The 21,847-nt window shown below is 42.8% G+C and overlaps 2 protein-coding genes across 4 annotated transcripts; both read right to left on the bottom strand.

The window, feature by feature from the left end:
• Positions 1-11,795: 11,795 nt before the first annotated feature.
• Positions 11,796-16,120, bottom strand: LOC135521786 (keratinocyte-associated protein 2-like). The gene is made up of 5 exons (XM_064947517.1): positions 15,995-16,120; positions 15,303-15,457; positions 14,531-14,594; positions 14,296-14,362; positions 11,796-13,429 (listed from the first exon to the last, which is right to left on the bottom strand). Exons 1-5 carry the CDS (start codon positions 15,996-15,998, stop codon positions 13,309-13,311), a joined length of 411 nt encoding a protein of 136 aa, XP_064803589.1. The 5' UTR covers positions 15,999-16,120; the 3' UTR covers positions 11,796-13,308.
• Positions 15,989-20,467, bottom strand: LOC135521785 (transmembrane protein 107-like). 3 transcript variants are annotated; one of them, XM_064947514.1, is made up of 7 exons: positions 20,219-20,467; positions 19,935-20,040; positions 18,102-18,169; positions 17,855-17,955; positions 17,309-17,405; positions 17,145-17,188; positions 15,989-16,999 (listed from the first exon to the last, which is right to left on the bottom strand). In XM_064947514.1, exons 2-7 carry the CDS (start codon positions 20,019-20,021, stop codon positions 16,947-16,949), a joined length of 450 nt encoding a protein of 149 aa, XP_064803586.1. In that variant the 5' UTR covers positions 20,022-20,040; positions 20,219-20,467; the 3' UTR covers positions 15,989-16,946. The 3 variants fall into 3 exon arrangements, with proteins under 3 accessions (XP_064803586.1, XP_064803587.1, XP_064803588.1); XM_064947515.1 differs by lacking the exon at positions 17,309-17,405 and having other exon boundaries at positions 17,145-17,241; positions 20,219-20,465; XM_064947516.1 differs by lacking the exon at positions 17,145-17,188 and having other exon boundaries at positions 20,219-20,464.
• Positions 20,468-21,847: the final 1,380 nt, after the last annotated feature.

The raw sequence follows: 21,847 nt of genomic DNA, 5'->3' as shown, positions 1-21,847 counted from the left end.
AACATCTCGGTCCGATAGCTCATTCAAGGACCCCGTAGCAAGGCATGGAAAAAAGTGGATTTTCAGCACCAATTAGGCTTTTACTCGGACACCAAATGACCTATCGGGCCGAAACTCGGGATTCGGGGTCGCCTCACATAGGACTACACATAATGTCCGAACTGGCCCCGTAGCTAGAAAGTAACTATGTGTTTTATGGGTTTTTTACGTTTTGTACCGAAGGCCTTGTGAATTTTGGGCCAGCTCTGAAGTATGTTATACTTGGCTCCTAAATGAGTTGGGAAAAGTGGGTTTGGTGTCAGTTTGTATCAGCTTGGTGTCAGAATGATATCAAATTGACTGATGGACGGTGACTTGCAGGTGACTCTTGTCCATTAGCAATATGTTTAAGCGGTGAGGTACCATCACCAAAAGCGACATTCTGAAATCAACCCAAACGAGCGATGGAGAGGTACCAGTATCACTGCCCAGCCATCCCTATGTCATCGGGCCAGTCAATTTGGCATTCCTGCATGATTTTTATAGCATGACAAATTGGTGATGGTGACTGCCCAGTTAACCATATGGCAAATGCACAGTGACTTTGCAAAAGTGAGACAACATTTGCAATATGTTTTAACAGTGAGGTACCATCACCAAAAGCGACATTCTGAAATCAACACTAATGAGCAATGGAGAGGTACCAGTATCACTGCCCAGCCATCCCGAGTTCATTGGGCCAGTCAATTTGGCATTCCTGCATGATTTTTATGGCATGACAAATTGGTGATGGTGACTGCCCAGTTAACCATATGGCAAATGCACAGTGACTTTGCAAAAGTGAGAAAAAATTACCAAATGGACATTCTGAAATCAACACAATAAATGGCATCACCATAGTGTCCAGACTGTGCCGAGTCCAACGAGGCGCCCCGCTTGACCGTAGCTCGCTCGGTCTGAGCGCAGCAACCATGAGAAAAATAGGCCCAATATGAAGCCTGCAACAGTACGTCATTTGATTTTGGGTGACAGCGGCGGAACCGTTAGGTTTAGAAAGACAATTCAACCACAGGAATGTTCCTAAGGTCCTCCTGATCTGTCCAAGCCTAACCTTGACCGTGTGACATTAACCCTTCACAGTCAAAAGAAGGTGTTTACATAAAAACAGTGTTCATTGACTTCTCTCCCCATAGGAATACATTGGCTGCTCCACTAAATACAACCTGGAGTCTATATGGGTTATGAATGCTGTATGAACCTGTCTTTGGTACCAGTCCATCAGGCCACTATAAGGTCTACCTGTGTCGATTCTAAGCTTCCTGGACCAACCGGAAGTGGTTCAAATCGCCCTAAAAGTGTATACCCATACACTGCCTGCAATTTGATGGACATAGTGCATTGAACCCTGTGTAAATCAGTCAGTTTTCATGGTAAAGACTTAAAACTCAGGATTCTCTAATGGAATACCCCAATGAGGATGTATGTTGAGTTACAGCTTCCTGTGCCAACCGGAAGTGCCATAATTGGTGTCTCATGGGCTGTTTGGAGGGGTTAAAAAAATCAGATCTTTCCAAAACTTCATATATATGATTAGGCAACCCCCATGAACTGTAAATCAGTCATTTTTCCCATAAAAATTCAAAGGAAAACTAAATCACACAGATACACAACATGGATGGAGGGACGTATCATTGGGGTGCGTAGAGACTGACAGTGCCTCCAATAGTTAGCTTTGAATGACATCAAATTGACTGATGGACGGTGACTTGCAGGTGACTCTTGTCCATTAGCAATATGTTTAAGCGGTGAGGTACCATCACCAAATGGACATTCTGGAATCAACCCTAACGAGCGATGGAGAGGTACCAGAATCACTGCCAAGCCATCCCGAGTTCATCGGGCCAGTCAATTTGGCATTCCTGCACAAATTTTCAGTGACTTTGCAAAAGTCAGAAAACATTTGCAATATGTTTTAACAGTGAGGTACCATCACCAAAAGTGACATTCTGAAATCAACCCAAACGAGCGATGGAGAGGTACCAGAATCACTGCCAAGCCATCCCGAGTTCATCGGTTCAGTCAATTTGGCATTCCTGCATGATTTTTATAGCATGACAAATTGGTGATGGTGACTGCCCAGTTAACCATATGGCAAATGCACAGTGACTTTGCAAAAGTGAGACAACATTTGCAATATGTTTTAACAGTGAGGTACCATCACCAAAAGCGACATTCTGAAATCAACCCAAACGAGCGATGGAGAGGTACCAGAATCACTGCCCAGCCATCCCGAGTTCATCGGTTCAATCAATTTGGCATTCCTGCATGATTTTTATAGCATGACAAATTGGTAATGGTGACTGCCCAGTTAACCATATGGTAAATGCACAGTGACTTTGCAAAAGTGAGACAACATTTGCAATATGTTTTAACAGTGAGGTACCATCACCAAAAGTGACATTCTGAAATCAACCCAAACGAGCGATGGAGAGGTACCAGAATCACTGCCCAGCTATCCCAAGTTCATCGGGCTAGTCAATTTGGCATTCCTGCATGGTTTTTATAGCATGACAAATTGGTGATGGTGAATGTCCAGTTAACCATATGGCAAATGCACAGTGACTTTGAAAGAGTGAGAAAAATCACCAAATGGACATTCTGGAATCAACCCTAACGAGCGATGGAGAGGTACCAGAATCACTGCCAAGCCATCCCGAGTTCATCGGGCCAGTCAATTTGGCATTCCTGCACAAATTTTCAGTGACTTTGCAAAAGTCAGAAAACATTTGCAATATGTTTTAACAGTGAGGTACCATCACCAAAAGCGACATTCTGAAATCAACCCAAACGAGCGATGGAGAGGTACCAGAATCACTGCCAAGCCATCCCGAGTTCATCGGGCCAGTCAATTTGGCATTCCTGCATGATTTTTATAGCATGACAAATTGGTGATGGTGAATGCCCAGTTAACCATATGGCAAATGCACAGTGACTTTGAAAGAGTGAGAAGAATCACCAAATGGACATTCTGGAATCAACCCTAACGAGCGATGGAGAGGTACCAGAATCACTGCCAAGCCATCCCGAGTTCATCGGGCCAGTCAATTTGGCATTCCTGCATGATTTTTATAGCATGACAAATTGGTGATGGTGAATGCCCAGTTAACCATATGGCAAATGCACAGTGACTTTGCAAAAGTGAGAAAACATAAACAAATGGACATGATGAAATCAACACCACGAGTGATTGAAAGGAACAACAATCACTGCCCGGCCATCCCGAGTTCATCAGGCCAGTCAATTTTGCATTTCTGAAGGATTTTTGAGAATGTCATATTTCTTATGACATTTGGCCCCCACAAAACATATGCCTTATGCACAAGCAAAAAAAAAAAAACATTATGATAATAAAATATGACTAAAGTATGTTGATACAGTTCTTATACGTGTGTAACTGACACAAAATTCGAAAATTTTTCAAAAAACGGTCCAGAAAGCACTTTTTTAGGGGTGTGTGAAGTTTTTTATGAAATTTAATAATTTTTGACTTTTGACTTCTGACTTCTTATGAAATCATATTGCAGATGGACAAAACACATGCAATAATGCGCAAGTAAAAAAAAAAAAAAAAAAATTATGATAATAAAATATGACTAAAGTATGTTGATACAGTTCTTATACGTGTGTAACTGACACAAAATTCGAAATTTTTTCGAAAAACGGTCCAGAAAGCACTTTTTTAGGGGTGTGTGAAGTTTTTTATGAAATTTAATAATTTTTGACTTTTGACTTCTGACTTCCTATGAAATCATATTGCAGATGGACAAAACACATGCAATAATGCGCAAGTAAAAAAAAATTAAAAATTATGATAATAAAATATGACTAAAGTATGTTGATACAGTTCTTATACGTGTGTAACTGACACAAAATTCGAAAATTTTTCGAAAAACGGTCCAGAAAGCACTTTTTTAGGGGTGTGTGAAGTTTTTTATGAAATTTAATAATTTTTGACTTTTGACTTCTGACTTCCTATGAAATCATATTGCAGATGGACAAAACATATGCAATAATGCGCAAGTAAAAAAATTAAAAAAATTATGATAATAAAATTGGACAAAAGTATTTTCATACAGTTCTTATACATGTGTAATTGACTAAAAAAGCGAAAGAATTTCGAAAAACGGTCCAGAAAGCACTTTTTTAAGGGGTGATAAGTTTTTGACAAAAAATCCATTTTTTCAAAATTTGGCTTTTGGATGTTGACTTGGAGTCCAATATCAATATGAAAAACCATGGTGGAGCGCACACGCCACCTGTTGGATTTTTGAAGTGTTACAACTGGCAATAGCCATATGGCATATGAAGTAAACTTTGCATGAATCAACGCCGCTTTGGGTGGTATTGGCCAATGTGTACATGGTTTGTCCTATGCCAATAATTTGCCATTCATTTTTGTCCACTACGGGGGTGAATTCCCTTACTATATACAGTGCCTTGCGAAAGTATTCGGCCCCCTTGAACTTTGCGACCTTTTGCCACATTTCAGGCTTCAAACATAAAGATATAAAACTGTATTTTTTTGTGAAGAATCAACAACAAATGGGACACAATCATGAAGTGGAACGACATTTATTGGATATTTCAAACTTTTTTAACACATCAAAAACTGAAAGATTGGGCATGCAAAATTATTCAGCCCCCTTAAGTTAATACTTTGTAGCGCCACCTTTTGCTGCGATTACAGCTGTAAGTCGCTTGGGGTATGTCTCTATCAGTTTTGCACATCGAGAGACTGAAATTTTTTCCCATTCCTCCTTGCAAAACAGCTCGAGCTCAGTGAGGTTGGATGGAGAGCATCTGTGAACAGCAGTTTTCAGTTCTTTCCACAGATTCTCGATTGGATTCAGGTCTGGACTTTGACTTGGCCATTCTAACACCTGGATATGTTTATTTTTTTAACCATTCCATTGTAGATTTTGCTTTATGTTTTGGATCATTGTCTTGTTGGAAGACAAATCTCCATCCCAGTCTCAGGTCTTTTGCAGACTCCATCTGGTTTTCTTCCAGAATGGTCCTGTATTTGGCTCCATCCATCTTCCCATCAATTATAACCATCTTCCCTGTCCCTGCTGAAGAAAAGCAGGCCCAAACCATGATGCTGCCACCACCATGTTTGACAGTGGGCATGGTGTGGTCAGGGTGATGAGCTGTGTTGCTTTTATGCCAAACATAACGTTTTGCATTGTTGCCAAAAAGTTCAATTTTGGTTTCATCTGTTTCATCTGACCAGAGCACCTTCTTCCATATGTGTGTCTCCCAGGTGGCTTGTGGCAAACTTTAAACAACACTTTTTATGGATATCTTTAAGAAATGGCTTTCTTCTTGCCACTCTTCCATAAAGGGCAGATTTGTGCAATATACGACTGATTGTTGTCCTATGGACAGAGTCTCCCACCTCAGCTGTAGATCTCTGCAGTTCATCCAGAGTGATCATGGGCCTCTTGGCTGCATCTCTGATCAGTCTTCTCCTTGTATGAGCTGAAAGTTTAGAGGGATGGCCAGGTCTTGGTAGATTTGCAGTGGTCTGATACTCCTTCCATTTCAATATTATCGCTTACACAGTGCTCCTTGGGATGTTTAGAGCTTGGGAAATCTTTTTGTATCTAAATCTGGCTTTAAACTTCTTCACAACAGTATCTCGGACCTGCCTGGTGTGTTCCTTGTTCTTCATGATGCTCTCTGCGCTTTTAACGGACCTCTGAGACTATCACAGTGCAGGTGCATTTATACGGAGACTTGATTACACACAGGTGGATTGTATTTATCATCATTAGTCATTTAGGTCAACATTGGATCATTCAGAGATCCTCACTGAACTTCTGGAGAGAGTTTGCTGCACTGAAAGTAAAGGGGCTGAATAATTTTGCACGCCCAATTTTTCAGTTTTTGATTTGTTAAAAAAGTTTGAAATATCCAATAAATGTCGTTCCACTTCATGATTGTGTCCCACTTGTTGTTGATTCTTCACAAAAAAATACAGTTTTGTATCTTTATGTTTGAAGCCTGAAATGTGGCAAAAGGTCACAAAGTTCAAGGGGGCCGAATACTTTCGCAAGGCACTGTATATAGTGAAAACAATAGTGGTCCTAAAACGGAACCTTGAGGAACACCGAAATGCAGTTCGTTCCAGTCAGTGGCAGCAGAGAACTGGAAGGAAAGGCGACCAAAGGAGGAATTGGCTTTCGGGGTGACCAGTGATATATACCTGCTGGACCGTGTGCTACGAGTGGGTGCTGCTATGGTGACCAGTGAGCAGAGATAGGGCAGGGCTTTATCTAGCAGAGACTAGTAGATAACCTGTAGCCAGTTGGTTTTGCGATGAGTATGAAGCGAAGGCCAGCCTACGAGAGCTTACAGGTCGCAGTGGTGGGTAGTATATGGGGCTTTGGTGACAAAACGGATGGCACTGTGATAGACTACATCCAGTTTGCTGAGTAGAGTGTTGGAGGCTATTTTATAGATGACACCGCCGAAGTCAAGGATCGGTAGGATGGTCAGTTTTACGAGGGTATGTTTGGCAGCATGAGTGAATGAATCTTTGTTGCGAAATAGGAAGCCAAATTCTAGATTTAATTTTTGATTGGACATGCCTAATGTGAGTCTGGAAGGAGAGTTTACAGTCTAGCAAGACCCCTAGGTATTTGTAGTTATCCATGTATTCTAAGTCAGAGCCGTCCAGAGTAGTGATGCTGGATGGGCGGGCAGGTGCGGGCAATGATCAGTTGAATAGCATGCATTTAGTTTTATTTGTGTTTAAGAGCAGTTGGAGGCCACGGAAGGAGAGTTGTATGGCATTGACGCTCGTCTGGAGGTTAGTTAACACAGTGTCCAAAGAAGAGCCAGAAGTATACAGAATGGTGTCGTCTGCGTAGAGGTGGATTAGAGAATCACCAGCAGCAAGAGCGACATCATTGATGTATACAAAGAAGAGAGTCGGACTGAGAATTGAATCCTGTGGCACCCCCATAGAGACTGCCAGAGGTCCGGACAACAGGCCCTCCGATTTGACACACTGAGCTCTATCAGAGAAATAGTTGGTGAACCAGGCGAGGCAATCATTTGAGAAACCAAGGCTGTTGAGTCTGCCAATAAGAATGTGGTGATTGACAGAGTCGAAAGCCTTGGCCAGGTCGATGAATACAGCTGCACAGTAATGTCTCTTATCGATGGCGGTTATGATATCGTTTAGGACCTTGAGCGAGGATGAGGTGCACCCATGACCAGCCCGGAAACCAGATTGCATGGCGGAGAAGGTACGATGTGATTCAAAATGGTCAGTAATCTGTTTGTTAATTTGACTTTCGAAGACCTTAGAGATGCAGGGTTGGAAAGATATAGGTCTGTAGCAGTTTGGGTCTAGAGTGTCTCCCCCTTTGAAAAGGGGGATGACCGCAGCAGCTTTCCAATCTTTGGGAATATCAGACGATACGAAAGAGAGGTTGAATAGGCTAGTAATAGGGATTGCAACAATTTCTGCAGGTAATTTAAGAAAGAGATGGTCCAGATTGTCTAGCCCGGGTTTTGCAGCTCTTTCAGAACATCAGCTATCTGGATTTTGGAGAAATGGTGGGGGCTTGGGCGGGTTGCTGTGGAGGGTGCTGGGCAGTTGACCGGGGTAGGGGAAGCCAGGTGGAAAGCATGGCCAGACGTAGAGAAATGCTTATTGAAATTCTCAATGATAGTGGATTTGTCGGTTGTAACAGTGTTTCCTAGCCTCAGAGCAGTGGGTAGCTGGGATGAGGTGCTCTTATTCTCCATAGACTTTACAGTGTCCCAGAACTTTTTTGAGTTTGAACTGCAGGATGCAAATTTCTGTTTAAAAACGCTAGCCTTAGCTTTCCTAACTGCCTGTGTATATTGGTTCCTAACTTCCCTGAAAAGTTGCATATCACGGGGGCTATTCGATGCTAATGCAGAATGCCACAGGATGTTTTTGTGCTGGTCAAGGGCAGACAGGTCTGGAGTGAACCAAGGGCTATATCTATTCCTGGTTCTACATTTCTTAATGGGGCATGCCAATTCAAAATGGTGAGGAAGTCACTTTTAAAGAATAACCAGGCATCCTCTACTGTCGGGATGAGGTCAATGGCGTTCCAGGATACCCCGGCCAGGTCAATTAGAAAGGCCTGCTCGCAGAAGTGTTTTAGGGTGCGTTTGACAGTGATGAGGGGTGGTCGTTTGCTCGCAGACCCATTACGGATGCAGGCATAACATATCAAGACTGTTTCAAGGACAGCTTTTTTCCATCTACTCAACATTGCAAAAATCTGAAACTTTCTGTCCAAAAATGATACAGAAAAATGTATCCATGCTTTTGTTACTTCTAGGTTAGACTACTGCAATGCTCTACTTTCCGGCTACCCGGATAAAGCACTAAATAACTTCAATTAGTGCTAAATACGGCTGCAAGAATCCTGACTAGAACCAAAAAATTTGATCATATTACTCCAGTGCTAGCCTCCCTACACTGACTTCCTGTTAAGGCAAGGGATGATTTTAAGGTTTTACTGCTAACCTACAAAGCATTACATGGGCTTGCTCCTACCTATCTTTCTGATTTGGTCCTGCCGTACATACCTACATGTATGCTACGGTCACAAGACGCAGGCCTCCTAATTGTTCCTAGAATTTCTAAGCAAACAGCTGGAGGCAGGGCTTTCTCCTATAGAGCTAGATTTTTATGGAATGGTCTGCCTACCCATGTGAGAGACGCAGACTCAGTCTCAACCTTTAAGTCTTTACTGAAGACTCATCTCTTCAGTGGGTCATATGATTGAGTGTAGTCTGGCCCAGGAGTGTGAAGGTGAACGGAAAGGCTCTGGAGCAACGAACCGCCCTTGCTGTCTCTTCCTGGCCAGTTCCCCTCTTTCCACTGGGATTCTCTGCCTCTAACCCTATGACAGGGGCAGAGTCACTGGCTTACTGGTGCTCTTTCATGCTGTCCCTAGGAGGGGTGTGTCACTTGAGTGGGTTGACTCACTGATGTGATCTTCCTGCCTGGGTTGGCGCCCCCCTTGGGATGTGCCTTTGCAGAGATCTTTGTGGGCTATACTCGGCCTTGTCTCAGGATGGTAAGTTGGTGGTTGAAGATATCCCTCTGGTGGTGTGGGGGCTGTGCTTTGGCAAAGTGGGTGGGGTTATATCCTTCCTGTTTGGCCTTGTCCGGGAGTATCATTGGATGGGGCCACAGTGTCTCCTCACCCCTCCTGTCTCAGCCTCCAGTATTTATGCTGCAGTAGTTTATGTGTCGGGGGGCTAGGGTCAGTTTGTTATATCTGGAGGACTTCTCCTGTCTTATCCGGTGTCCTCTGTGAATTTAAGTATGCTCTCTCTAATTCTCTTTCTCTCTTTCTTTCTCTCTCTCGGAGGACCTGAGCCCTAGGACCATGCCTCAGGACTACCTGGCATTTGGACTCCTTGCTGTCCCCAGTCCACCTGGTCGTGCTGCTGCTCCAGTTTCAACAGTTCTGCTTGCGGCTATGGAATCCTGACCGGTTCACCGGACGCGCTACCTGTCCCAGTCCTGCTGTTTTCAACTCTCTAGAGACAGCAGGAGTGTTAGAGATACTCTTAATGATTGGCTATTAAAAGCCAACTGACTTACTGATTTACTCCTGAGGTGCTGACTTGCTGCACCCTCGACAACTACTGTGATTATTATTATTTGACCATGCTGGTAATTTATGAACATTTGAACATCTTGGCCATGTTCTGTTATAATCTCCACCCGGCACAGTCAGAAGAGGACTGTCCACCCCTCATAGCCTGGTTCCTCTCTAGGTTTCTTCCTAGGTTTTGGCCTTTCTATGGAGTTTTTCCTAGCCATCGTGCTTCTACACCTGCATTGCTTGCTGTTTGGGGTTTTAGGCTGGGTTTCTGTACAGCACTTTGAGATATCAGCTGATGTACAAAGGGCTATATAAATACATTTGATTTGAAGATGCTTTAGGAAACAGCTACAAAAGTATCTAAATCCACAGTAAAACGAGTCCTATATAGACATAACCTGAAAGGCCGATCAGCCAGGAAGAAGCCACTCCCTGAGGAGGGAAAATGGTGTGGATATATTGAAGCAACGGCTCAAGACATCAACCGGGAAGTTAAAGCTTGGTCGCAAATTGGTCTTCTAAATGGAAAATGACCCAAAGCATACTTCCAAAGTTGTGGAAAATGGCTCAAGGACAACAAAGTCAAGGTATTGGAGTGGCAATCACAAAGCCCTGACCTCAATCCCATTGAGAATTTTTGGGCAGAACTTGATAAGCATGTGCGAGTAAGGAGGCCTACAAACCTGACTCAGTTACACCAGCTGTCAGTAGGAATGGGACAAAATTCACCCAATTTATTGTGGGAAGCTTGTGGAAGTCTACCTGAAATGTTTGACTCAAGTTAAACAATTTAAAGGCAATGCTACCAAAAACTAATTGAGTGTATGTAAATGTCTGACTCCCTGGGAATGTGATGAAATAAATAAAATATGAAATAATTATCTCTACTATTATTCTGACATTTCACATTCTCCTAAAATAAAGTGGTGATCCTAACTGACCTAAGACAGATACTTTTTACTTGGGTTAAAAGTCAGGAATTGTGAAAAACTGTGTTTAAATGTATTTGGCTAAGGTGTATGTAAACTTCCGACTTCAACTGTATATTATTCTCTTCTACTTTCTTATGACTCTTCTACTTTCTTTCATTCTGCACATAAACAATATGTTTCATTGTCACATACACAGGTTAGGTGCAGTGAAATGTGTTGTTTTACAGGGTCAACCACAGTAGTATTCAAGGGCACATCGGCAGGTTGCCTGTGGATCTCTCCATGTGTCTGTGGTAGGAGGGGTGGGTCTGCTGGTTCTCTCTGGATCTCTCCACGTGTCTGTGGTAGGAGGGATGGGTCTGCTAGTTTTCTAGTGAAAGTTCACATTTGAGAGTAGGCTTGGTTTTGTCTTCCGGGATATACAGTACCAGTCTAAAGTTTGTACACCTACTCGTTCCAGGGTTTTTCTATAAAAAAAACTATTTTCTACATTGTAGAATAATAGTGTAGTAACTACATGATTCCATGTGTTATTTCATAGTTTTGATGTCATCACTATTATTCTACAATGTAGAAAATTGTAAAAATTGACTGGTACTGTATATATATATGTACAGTGGCGCAAAAAAGTATCTAGTCAGCCACCAATTGTGCAAGTTCTCCCACTTAAAACGATGAGAGGCCTGTAATTTATCATAGGTACACTTCAACTATGACATACAAAATGAGAAAAAAAATCCAGAAAATCACATTGTAGGATTTTTAATGAATTTATTTGCAAATTATGGTGGAAAATAAGTATTTGGTCACCTACAAACAAGCAAGATTTCTAGGTCTCACAGACCTGTAATAACTTCTTTAAGAGGCTCTTCTGTCCTCCACTCGTTACCTGTATTAATGGCACCTGTTTGAACTTGTTATCAGTATAAAAGACACCTGTCCACAACCTCAAACAGTCACACTCCAAACTCCACTATGACCAAGACCAAAGAGCTGTCAAAGGACACCAGAAACAAAATCCATTGTGTACACTGGTGTGCTACAACTTTGAGTTAAAGCATCTTAGTACATGGCTGCTCTGTAAAAGGGATGTCAGATGTGTGTGTACCTGGAGCATCGATTAGGGGAACTTTGCCCATAGCAGCACTGAAGCGACAGTGCTTACCTTGACTTGTCTGTTTCAAGTAGCTTAAACCAAAAACAAATATAGACACTATTTTCAATGTGTTTTAATTACAAATTCAGTAACAACAAAGTTTTCATACCAAAACAAAAAGGATGTCAATCAAGAGTATGGAGCTGTAGACAAGCATTTTGAAACAAGTGCAGAGTACATGGGGATGATGTAGGGAATGTAGAGACATGATTCTGGCTAGATCCCAAACTGCTTCCTTTCCTCCACCCCAGGCCTCATGACTGCTGAGAACAGTGTATGGATGGGCTGGGTAGGTCTCAGGTTATCTATACTGCTGAGAACAGTGTATGGATGGGCTGGGTAGGTCTCAGGTTATCTATACTGCTGAGAACAGTGTATGGATGGGCTGGGTAGGTCTCAGATTATCTATACTGCTGAGAACAGTGTATGGATGGGCTGGGTAGGTCTCAGATTATCTATACTGCTGAGAACAGTGTATGGATGGGCTGGGTAGGTCTCAGGTTATCTATACTGCTGAGAACAGTGTATGGATGGGCTGGGTAGGTCTCAGATTATCTATACTGCTGAGAACAGTGTATGGATGGGCTGGGTAGGTCTCAGGTTATCTATACTGCTGAGAACAGTGTATGGATGGGCTGGGTAGGTCTCAGATTATCTATACTGCTGAGAACAGTGTATGGATGGGCTGGGTAGGTCTCAGGTTATCTATACTGCTGAGAACAGTGTATGGATGGGCTGGGTAGGTCTCAGGTTATCTATACTGCTGAGAACAGTGTATGGATGGGCTGGGTAGGTCTCAGGTTATCTATACTGCTGAGAACAGTGTATGGATGGGCTGGGTAGGTCTCAGGTTATCTATACTGCTGAGAACAGTGTATGGATGGGCTGGGTAGGTCTCAGGTTATCTATACTGCTGAGAACAGTGTATGGATGGGCTGGGTAGGTCTCAGATTATCTATACTGCTGAGAACAGTGTATGGATGGGCTGGGTAGGTCTCAGGTTATCTATACTGCTGAGAACAGTGTATGGATGGGCTGGGTAGGTCTCAGATTATCTATACTGCTGAGAACAGTGTATGGATGGGCTGGGTAGGTCTCAGGTTATCTATACTGCTGAGAACAGTGTATGGATGGGCTGGGTAGGTCTCAGATTATCTATACTGCTGAGAACAGTGTATGGATGGGCTGGGTAGGTCTCAGGTTATCTATACTGCTGAGAACAGTGTATGGATGGGCTGGGTAGTTCTCAGATTATCTATACTGCTGAGAACAGTGTATGGATGGGCTGGGTAGGTCTCAGGTTATCTATACTGCTGAGAACAGTGTATGGATGGGCTGGGTAGGTCTCAGGTTATCTATACTGCTGAGAGGTGTCCAGTCCTTGGAGATCAGTGATCATAGAGTTAAGAAGTCAAGGAAAATATCTAAGAATGCTGGTTGGCACGACCTACAAAAAGGAAACTGGGGTGCACTGTCATTGGCTAACCTACACCATTTCCCCCTTGCCTGGTTAGCCGTTGTAGTGGATGCTGATTGGATGACGGTATGAAAGTTTGATCTAATTAGTGACTTAGTTCTTTTTCTTGCCCTTGCTGGCAGCCTTGGCTGGCATTGCCGTGGGAACGGCTGCCTGGTACAGAGCAGCTGACACTTTGTTGATGTAGTAGAGGGCGAACAGAGAGAATATCAGACTGGAGAGAGAACAAAATGAAACAGTCAGCACAGCAACAGCACAATATGGTTTGAGAAGAAAAAAAAAATACACCCAAAGTTCATTGATAATAGTAGTACATCATTACTATTCCTTTTTTCCCTATACGATTTTATTTGATCAACAATACAAAACATACAATCGACGACATCATACAAACATCAACTACATCAATCCTGCCCAGTCCCACCAGCCCTCACCCCCCTATCTCCAGCGCCCGCATCACTTTCTGCCACATGGCCTCAAACAGCACAAATTTGTTTCTCTCCGTCTCCTGCGCACTTTCAATTTTTTAGATAGTAAAGCATTTGACTTTTCCATTGCGTGAACGACAGATGATTGATGAGAAGTGTTGTCCTATCCATCGGGTATCTCACTGCACCCTCATATGCCATGTCTTTAAATACGCAGACAGACTCATGAAAAGCTCATTTACATTGTAATACTTCTGAGCCATCTTTCCAACTCCACCCATAACTTTAGGATTTTATAGCAATTCCAGAAGGTCATGAATTATTGAGTCATTAGTAGTTTTACACTTCAGACCTCTCTGTCTCTTGTATAATATATTCACTACATGAATTTATGCTGGATTAAGCATCAGACATTTTTGTAAACTGTAATGTCGTTAGTTATGGTCCAACATTACTTCGATCTTGTGCCAATATCAGTTTTTTTTTTTAAATCTTGGTTCCAATAGTTTCTATTTCTATCTAAGAGATTGTCAGTTGGATAGGCTCTCTGCTATTCCATAAGTCCTCCATGTCATCACTGAGTTCAGTTGTTAAGAGAGTTTCTGTGTGTGGTGCGCCTGAGTTTTTCAGTAGTCTGGGAGTTCATACTTACCATGTGGTGACACACACACGGTGCACCAGCCCAGAGGCAAACAGAGAGAGGCACAGGCACACCAGGACTGGTGGACAGGAGAGAAATGAACACCCGTTAAAACAGGACCGAGTGGGTGCTGATCCGCTATACTATTCAGATGCACCCATACTCATGACTAGAGGCTCAGTGAATGTGTGTGAAACACAGGAAATAGATTCTGTGCATCACTCTGTAGTTGTGAAGACGGACTTACTCTCTGGGAAGATCTTGACCTGGAATCCCTTGCCGAAGATGAGGTTTTCCAGGTTATTGAAGGCCTGGTTGGAGAAAGGGTTAAGGAGGGAAACACACAGTGGGAGAGAAGAGACACCTAATGTGGTGGTTTTATTAGACCTTTAGACTTTCAGTGATTCTTACTATATTTATTTATCCCCTTACTGTATTTATTTATCCACATACAGTATTTATTAATCTTGCTCCTTTGCACCCCAGTATCTCTATTTGCACATTCATCTTCTGCACATCAATGACTCCGAGTGTTTAATTGGTATATTGCAATTACTTCGCCTCCATGGCCTATTTATTGCCTTACCTCCCTTATCTTACCTCATTTACACACACCTTATATAAACTTTTTGTACTGTATTATTGACTGTATGTTTGTTTATTCCATGTGTAACTCTGTATTGTTGTTTGTGTCGAACTGCTTTGCTTTAGTCTTGGCCTGGTCACAGTTGTAAATGAGAACTTGTTCTCAACTAGCCTACCTGGTTAAATAAAGGTTAAATAAAAAACCCTGCCACCATGACTCACAGTGCTGCATTTGGACTATAGAACCAACCAACTATCTGCTTCCATCACTTGGGAACTCAAGGGAGCACAGAACATAAACAAAGACTATCTGTCTGGCTTTACAAACAGCTTACTCTGACAAGTTTACAACCCTAAGCTTATCTGAGGTCTACCTAGATTGCATTGTATGCAGTGCTGCTATGTTGTGGTGTGTTTTGGTGTAAGGAGGATACTGTGAGGGAGCAGATGAAGAGGACAGAGCCCAGGAAGCCTCCCAGGATGGTGAGCAACTCTGTAGAGCCCAGCTGTCTGCTGAACATCTGCATCCCAGCAAACACCAACACAGAGAACAGACTGGACAGAACCAGGGATGTGCCTGTGTTCACCGCTAGAGGGACGGGAGAGGCAGATTACACATAGATGATTGTTGTACTACGGTCAAACTAAGGGACTGCAGCTGGACTGAAGAGGCCAGATTCTAACATAATAATAACATCAACAGTTGGGTTTATATTTCATCTTTGAGTGACAGAAACATAAAATAACTAGCCTATACGAAACATTTCGCTGCATCTTATTAACAGCAATCTTTACGCCACGTCAGTGTACACTCTTGAAAGATTCCGTGTGGAAACACCCTCTCCCGAATAATGAAAATACCTAACTACGTAGCGACAAGAAAACTTTATCATACATTTTGACAAAACAGCCTACCTACCGTTAAACTGAAGAAATATATATTGTTGGCAAGTGTATTCTGCACAAAATAGCTACGTAACTAACAAAGTTAGCAATGGATGGCAAGTCTAGTTAAACAGCTAGCTATTGTTAGCTAGTTTCCATTACGTTTGTTTTCTATCCCTCAATACATATGTTCAAAGCACAAACATTGATCAAAATTAAACAGTAGCCTTGCATAACTTACCCATGTTTTGATATTTAATCTATAATTACGTTTTTGACACAACGGATCATGCGTTTTCGATATCCTTTCAAAACACAGGCAGCTCCAGGAACAAACTCCGTTTCTGCTACCCGGAACCGGTGAGAGGTGGCACACGTAGGAGTCGAATGTGAAGTGCCAATCAGATTCTAGCGACGCAAAAAGTGCGTCAAGACTGACACACCCACCGCACAATTTTTTTCAAGGAAGGTTTATGAAATAAATACTAGATTACACAGGTAAAATACGTTAATCTTAAAAAAAAAAAAGAATAACACTTTGACATATAGAGGTGTAGCAACCATCAGATATCACCACATTTTAGATTAATGTAAAAAGCATATTAAAAGGAAGGAAGGAATGGTAGGTATAGCTTCAGCTTGATAAAACATATTTTTTAGGTAAACACTTTAGAAAGGTGGTACTAAAACCCTATGGTACACAGGACCATTTATCATGGTGAAGAGAAAGATGGTTACTTGTGTCTATACATTCAGCGTAGCAATTAGGATCAATATGCTGGAGTTTTTACAAATCATCCTCTCCGCCTTGGTACATACAGTAGCTCTGTTTCCATCTACAACGCCCACAATCCTGAAACACAGACCACAGCTTAAAATAAATAAAAATAATCTGACTATTGATGGATAGATAAAGGCTGTGTCAAAAGTGAGAAGGCCAGATTTGAACCTATGCTGTCACCGTATCGGATACTGCAGCTTTGACCATCCACATCTTAACCAGCTCTGTTGTCTTTATCACTACGATCACCATCCAGCATCAATAACATCAACTATGTCTCCTTGACACTATTGAACAGTCACAATGTGTCACACACTTGGACAGCTATGTACAAGTGCTGGGAAGGATGGACACTACATTCCAGACCGAACATTGATGTGAAACACTGCTCTCGGTTATAGTGGCTTCTTCTTCAGTCCGAACACTGCGATGAAGAGTAGGATCTCCACAAATGCAGGGAGAACACTACGGGAGATAGAGAGGATGGCAGCATTATAAGCAAAGCATCAACCTGAACGAGGCAAAAATGACCCAAATAACTCCAGGACACACACACACGATGTCCGTCTGTCTGTTAGTCAGTCAGTCTGTCTGTCAATCACACACAAACCTGCAGAAGGCAAAAATAACCCAGTATGTCCAACACTCCCATCTCTGGAAGACAAAGAAAGACAGGGAGATGGACGCGCTGCAGTGGACAGCCAACGCTGGAGGAGACGTCAGTCAGGGAAACAAAACCTCTGAGGAGAAGCACACACACACACACACACTAACCTGCAGAAAGCAAGGATCCACCAGTATATTTCACATGCCCATTGTTCAAACAGAAAGAACAGCAGAGCCACAGAGGCACTGGCATGGGCTGCAGTCGCTAGTGTGTGGATGGAGAGATGGATGCATGGATGGTGTATGGGGAGGGAGTCCTGAGTCAGGGAATCTTAACCACACCAATAAAGAGATGACTTCCTCAACCTTATATCCGTGTCCATATTAACGTCCCCTTGTTGATCTGAAAGAAGAGTATAACTTCCTGCATACATCTATCAATTCCCTCCCATGTTATTCACTATTCCCAGAGTCACACTGTGCAGGCTTTCATTCTTGCCCAGCACCAAAACTCAGCTACTCAACAAAACATCAAGACCTTGAGTACCTACTTGTTGATGTGACTGGCCACACAAAATTAGTACTGTGCAAGAACGAAAGCAAACTGTAGTTCTCCAGGACTAGGACTGGTGACCACTGCTGTACTATGCATTATGTATACTTTGGTAATGTACAGAGTTTTGTGGAAGAGTTTTGAGAACATGCAAAGGATACAGAGGAGGCCCTGGGTGCAGTTGAACATAGACACACCAGAGAAGAAGCCAGCCAGCTCTATAGCAAACAGACCCATGGTGACTGACAATGCTACCACCAACCTAGAAGAGAGAGACAGAGAAAGATAGAGGAGAGAAAGATCGAGAGTGTGTAAGACATGTGACTATTCAAAACCTCTAGCAATTATTTTGGGATATACTGTGTGTGTGTAGGGTTAGGAGTCCTGTCCTGGGCGAAAGATGCTTACTTGGTGTCCTCCTTGTCGTATTGGTCCTGTGTGAAATCCAAAGGCAGGCAAGCTTCAACATTGTTCTCCTGTGGGCCAATGAGTATGATTACTTCAGAGATAGATCTACGCAGTGTCACTAGATTCCGAGCACGGTTGAAACACAATATACACTGCTCAAAACAATAAAGGGAACACTAAAATAACACATTCTAGATCTGAATTAATGAAATATTCCTATTAAATACTTTTTTTCTTTCATAGTTGAATGTGTTGACAACAAAATCACAAAAAATTATCAATGGAAATCACATTTATCAACCCATGGAGGTCTGGATTTGGAGTCACACTCAAAATTAAAGTGGAAAACCACACTACAGGCTGATCCAACTTTGATGTAATGTCCTTAAAACAAGTCAAAATGAGGCTCAGTAGTGTGTGTGGCCTCCACGTGCCTGTATGACCTCCCTACAACGCCTGGGCATGCTCCTGATGAGGTGGCGGATGGTCTCCTGAGGGATCTCCTCCCAGACCTGGACTAAAGCATCCGCCAACTCCTGGACAGTCTGTGGTGCAACGTGGCGTTGGTGGATGGAGCGAAACATGATGTCACAGATGTCCTCAATTGGATTCAGGTCTGGGGAACGGGCGGGCCAGTCCATAGCATCAACGTCTTCCTCTTGCAGGAACTGCTGACACACTCCAGCCACATGAGGTCTAGCATTGTCTTGCATTAGGAGGAACCCAGGGCCAACCGCACCAGCATATGGTCTCACAAGGGGTCTGAGGATCTCATCTCGGTACCTAATGGCAGTCAGGCTACCTCTGGCGAGCACATGGAGGGCTGTGCGGCCCCTCAAAGAAATGCCACCCCACACCATGACTGACCCACCACCAAACCGGTCATGCTGGAGGATGTTGCAGGCAGCAGAACGTTCTCCACGGCTTCTCCAGACTGTCACATGTGCTCAGTGTGAACCTGCTTTCATCTGTGAAGGGCACAGAGCGCCAGTGGCGAATTTGCCAATCTTGGTGTTCTCTGGCAAATGCCAAACGTCCTGCACGGTGTTGGGCTGTAAGCACAACCCCCACCTGTGGAAGTCGGGCCCTCATACCACCCTCATGGAGTCTGTTTCTGACCGTTTGAGCAGACACATGCACATTTGTGGCCTGCTGGAGGTCATTTTGCAGGGCTCTGGCAGTGCTCCTCCTCCTCCTCCTTGCACAAAGGCAGAGGTAGTGGTCCTGCTGCTGGGTTGTTGCCCTCCTACGGCCCCCTCCACATGTCCTGATGTACTGGCCTGTCTCCTGGTAGCGCCTCCATGCTCTGGGCACTACGCTGACAATCACAGCAAACCTTCTTGCCACAGCTCGCATAGATGTGCCATCCTGGATGAACTGCACTACCTGAGCCACTTGTGTGGGTTGTAGACTCCGTCTCATGCTACCACTAGAGTGAAAGCACCGCCAGCATTCAAACATAAGCCAGGAAGCATAGGAACTGAGAAGTGGTCTGTGGTCACCACCTGCAGAACCACTCCTTTATTGGGGGTGTCTTGCTAATTGCCTATAATTTCCACATGTTGTCTATTCCATTTGCACAACAGCATGTGACATTTATTGTCAATCGGTGTTGCTTCCTAAGCGGACAGTTTGATTTCACAGAAGTGTGATTGACTTGGAGTTACATTGTGTTGTTTAAGTGTTCCCTTTATTTTTTTTGAGCAGTGTATTATAGAAGAGCATGTTGATGATGTATCATCTGGTGTCTTCTAGATGCCAGATACAGGCATGAAACATGTCACACACAGAGGATATGGTTTTTCCAGAACCTTGCCAGTTCTCAGAACATACCCGTGACCAGAAAATGGTGATGACGATGACGAGGTGAGCAGTGAGAGTCAGGAATCGAGCCGGGACCAGGCTGCTGACTGCAGACATTGCCCCAGCAAAGATGTACCTAGAATAAAGAGGCGGAATAGGCAAACGTTGACAAGTAACGTTAATGCTAATATTGTCAATAGAAACAACAAAATCCGTGTGTTGACTTGAGCAATACAATATTGGCTGTATACAATGTGTAGACTAAGTAACGTTACTATTAGCAAATGTATAAACTAATGTATCCGCACACTCACCTTGATAGTGCTAGCTAATGTACCCAACACAGGACATACGACGTTATTCAACTCGTTAGTCAATATTTGGAGCCAAAAACTAGCCACATTTGATGATGTATTTACTATTAATTGAAACAACTGTGTGTAGGACTAGAAACAACAGACGCTTCAGCTGCAGGCATGGTTTAGCTCGTTGCTACAATTTAAATCCGGGGTGCGTTCAAGAACGTAAGGTTTCGTTAACGATTTAGGACGGAAACAGACCAGTTGAGGCTGAGGAACGCGTGAATGCGTCATTCTCGTAGCGTTTTATAATCTCACGTCGCCATCTAGTGGCTAGAATCAAATCTAATTTTATTGGTCACAAACACATATTTAACAGATGTAATTGCGGGTGTAGCGAAATGCTTGTGTTCCTAGCTCCAACAGTGCAGTAGTTTCTAACAATTCACAACAATACACACAAATCTAAAATTAAAATAATGTAATTAAGAATTATATAAATATTAGGATGAGTAATGTCGGAGTGGCGTTGACTAAAATACAGTAGGATAGAGTACAGTATATGAGATGTCATATAGGTAGTGTCATATGCAATGTATGCATCAATATCAGTGTTCTGTTTTCTCCAGACATGATATGCAGTGGCAGTAAAATAATGTCATTCATTTTTGTGTCAATTACACTTTAAACCAATCTGCCCAAAATATTCTGAATGATTACGCGTGAGGCCTACACAGTGAGGAACACACACACACACACACACACACACACACACACACACACACATACAGTAGCAGATTTAGGTATAAGGCATCTTGCCCGGGGCCCCGCACAAAAAAAAATTGGAATGGTGGCATTTCTGCGATCAGTTTTCTATCGCTCATTTGCACTTCAAGTCAATGATATCATATCACAAGTGGGACTGTGGGTCAATTAACCATGCCGGAGTGGGTGCCCTGATTCTAGTTTGTGAGCTAGGCAGTCTACTGCCTGGGAAGGTCTCCCACTCAGAAGTATGAGATGGGGAGGGGGCGGGGGTAGGATGACCTCAGTACTCCCCACTTGAAGCCCGAAGTAGAGGGACGGGGGAATCTATGAAATAGCGCACCTCTAACTTTGTACAGTACAAATGCAATTAGTAAAATCAGTCACGCTACGAAATATTACCAAATAAACCACAATTCATTCATAATACTGTGAATAATATATAGTTTCAGAGACATATTGTTGCATTTTTTCTGGTTTGTGCGAAATCGTTAAAAATAAAATAAAACCAGTCTGTACACCACCAAGGTGAATTGGTTTAGTCTTGTCTCTTGGTTAACAGTGTTGGGGGATGAGTAATGTATTAATGCTAGAGTGACAAATCAACCCAAATTTGTTTCTATTTGTCTTTGTAACTTCTTTTTGAAATTTACAAGTCTTATTTTTGTATATATTTTTATATTTATATAGTTTTAAATGTTTAGTTTATTTATTTGTGTTGTTCCAAATGTCAGAATAAAAATGACAGTTAGTGCAGAATGGTGCTTTTGGGAGGGAGGGGGGGGGGGGGTCGCTCAGGGAGCCATAGAAGCTAGAACCGCCACTGCACACGCACACACACACACACACACAGATAGAGCGAGAAAGAGAGCACTTAAA

The sequence above is a fragment of the Oncorhynchus masou genome, chromosome 30 (genome assembly GCF_036934945.1).
Source record: "Oncorhynchus masou masou isolate Uvic2021 chromosome 30, UVic_Omas_1.1, whole genome shotgun sequence".
NCBI lineage: Eukaryota > Metazoa > Chordata > Actinopteri > Salmoniformes > Salmonidae > Oncorhynchus > Oncorhynchus masou.
Note: the sequence above shows the minus strand (reverse complement) of the source record. Positions and strands in the feature narration are given on the sequence as shown.

Bases quoted from the DNA above. Each gene is read 5' to 3' on its own strand.
- LOC135521786 (XM_064947517.1), bottom strand. The intron at 14,363-14,530 runs GTAAGTCCGTCT...CCTGTCCACCAG, and splicing joins GGTCAAGATCTTCCCAGAGA to TCCTGGTGTGCCTGTGCCTC. The intron at 13,430-14,295 runs GTAAGTATGAAC...TTCTCTCTCCAG, and splicing joins CGTGTGTGTGTCACCACATG to TCTGATATTCTCTCTGTTCG.
- LOC135521785 (XM_064947514.1), bottom strand. From the start codon at position 20,021: ATGTCTGCAGTCAGCAGCCTGGTCCCGGCTCGATTCCTGACTCTCACT. The intron at 17,956-18,101 runs GTAAGCATCTTT...TCTCTCTTCTAG, and splicing joins TACGACAAGGAGGACACCAA to GTTGGTGGTAGCATTGTCAG. The intron at 17,000-17,144 runs GTTTGTGTGTGA...TATCTCCCGTAG, and splicing joins GTTATTTTTGCCTTCTGCAG to TGTTCTCCCTGCATTTGTGG.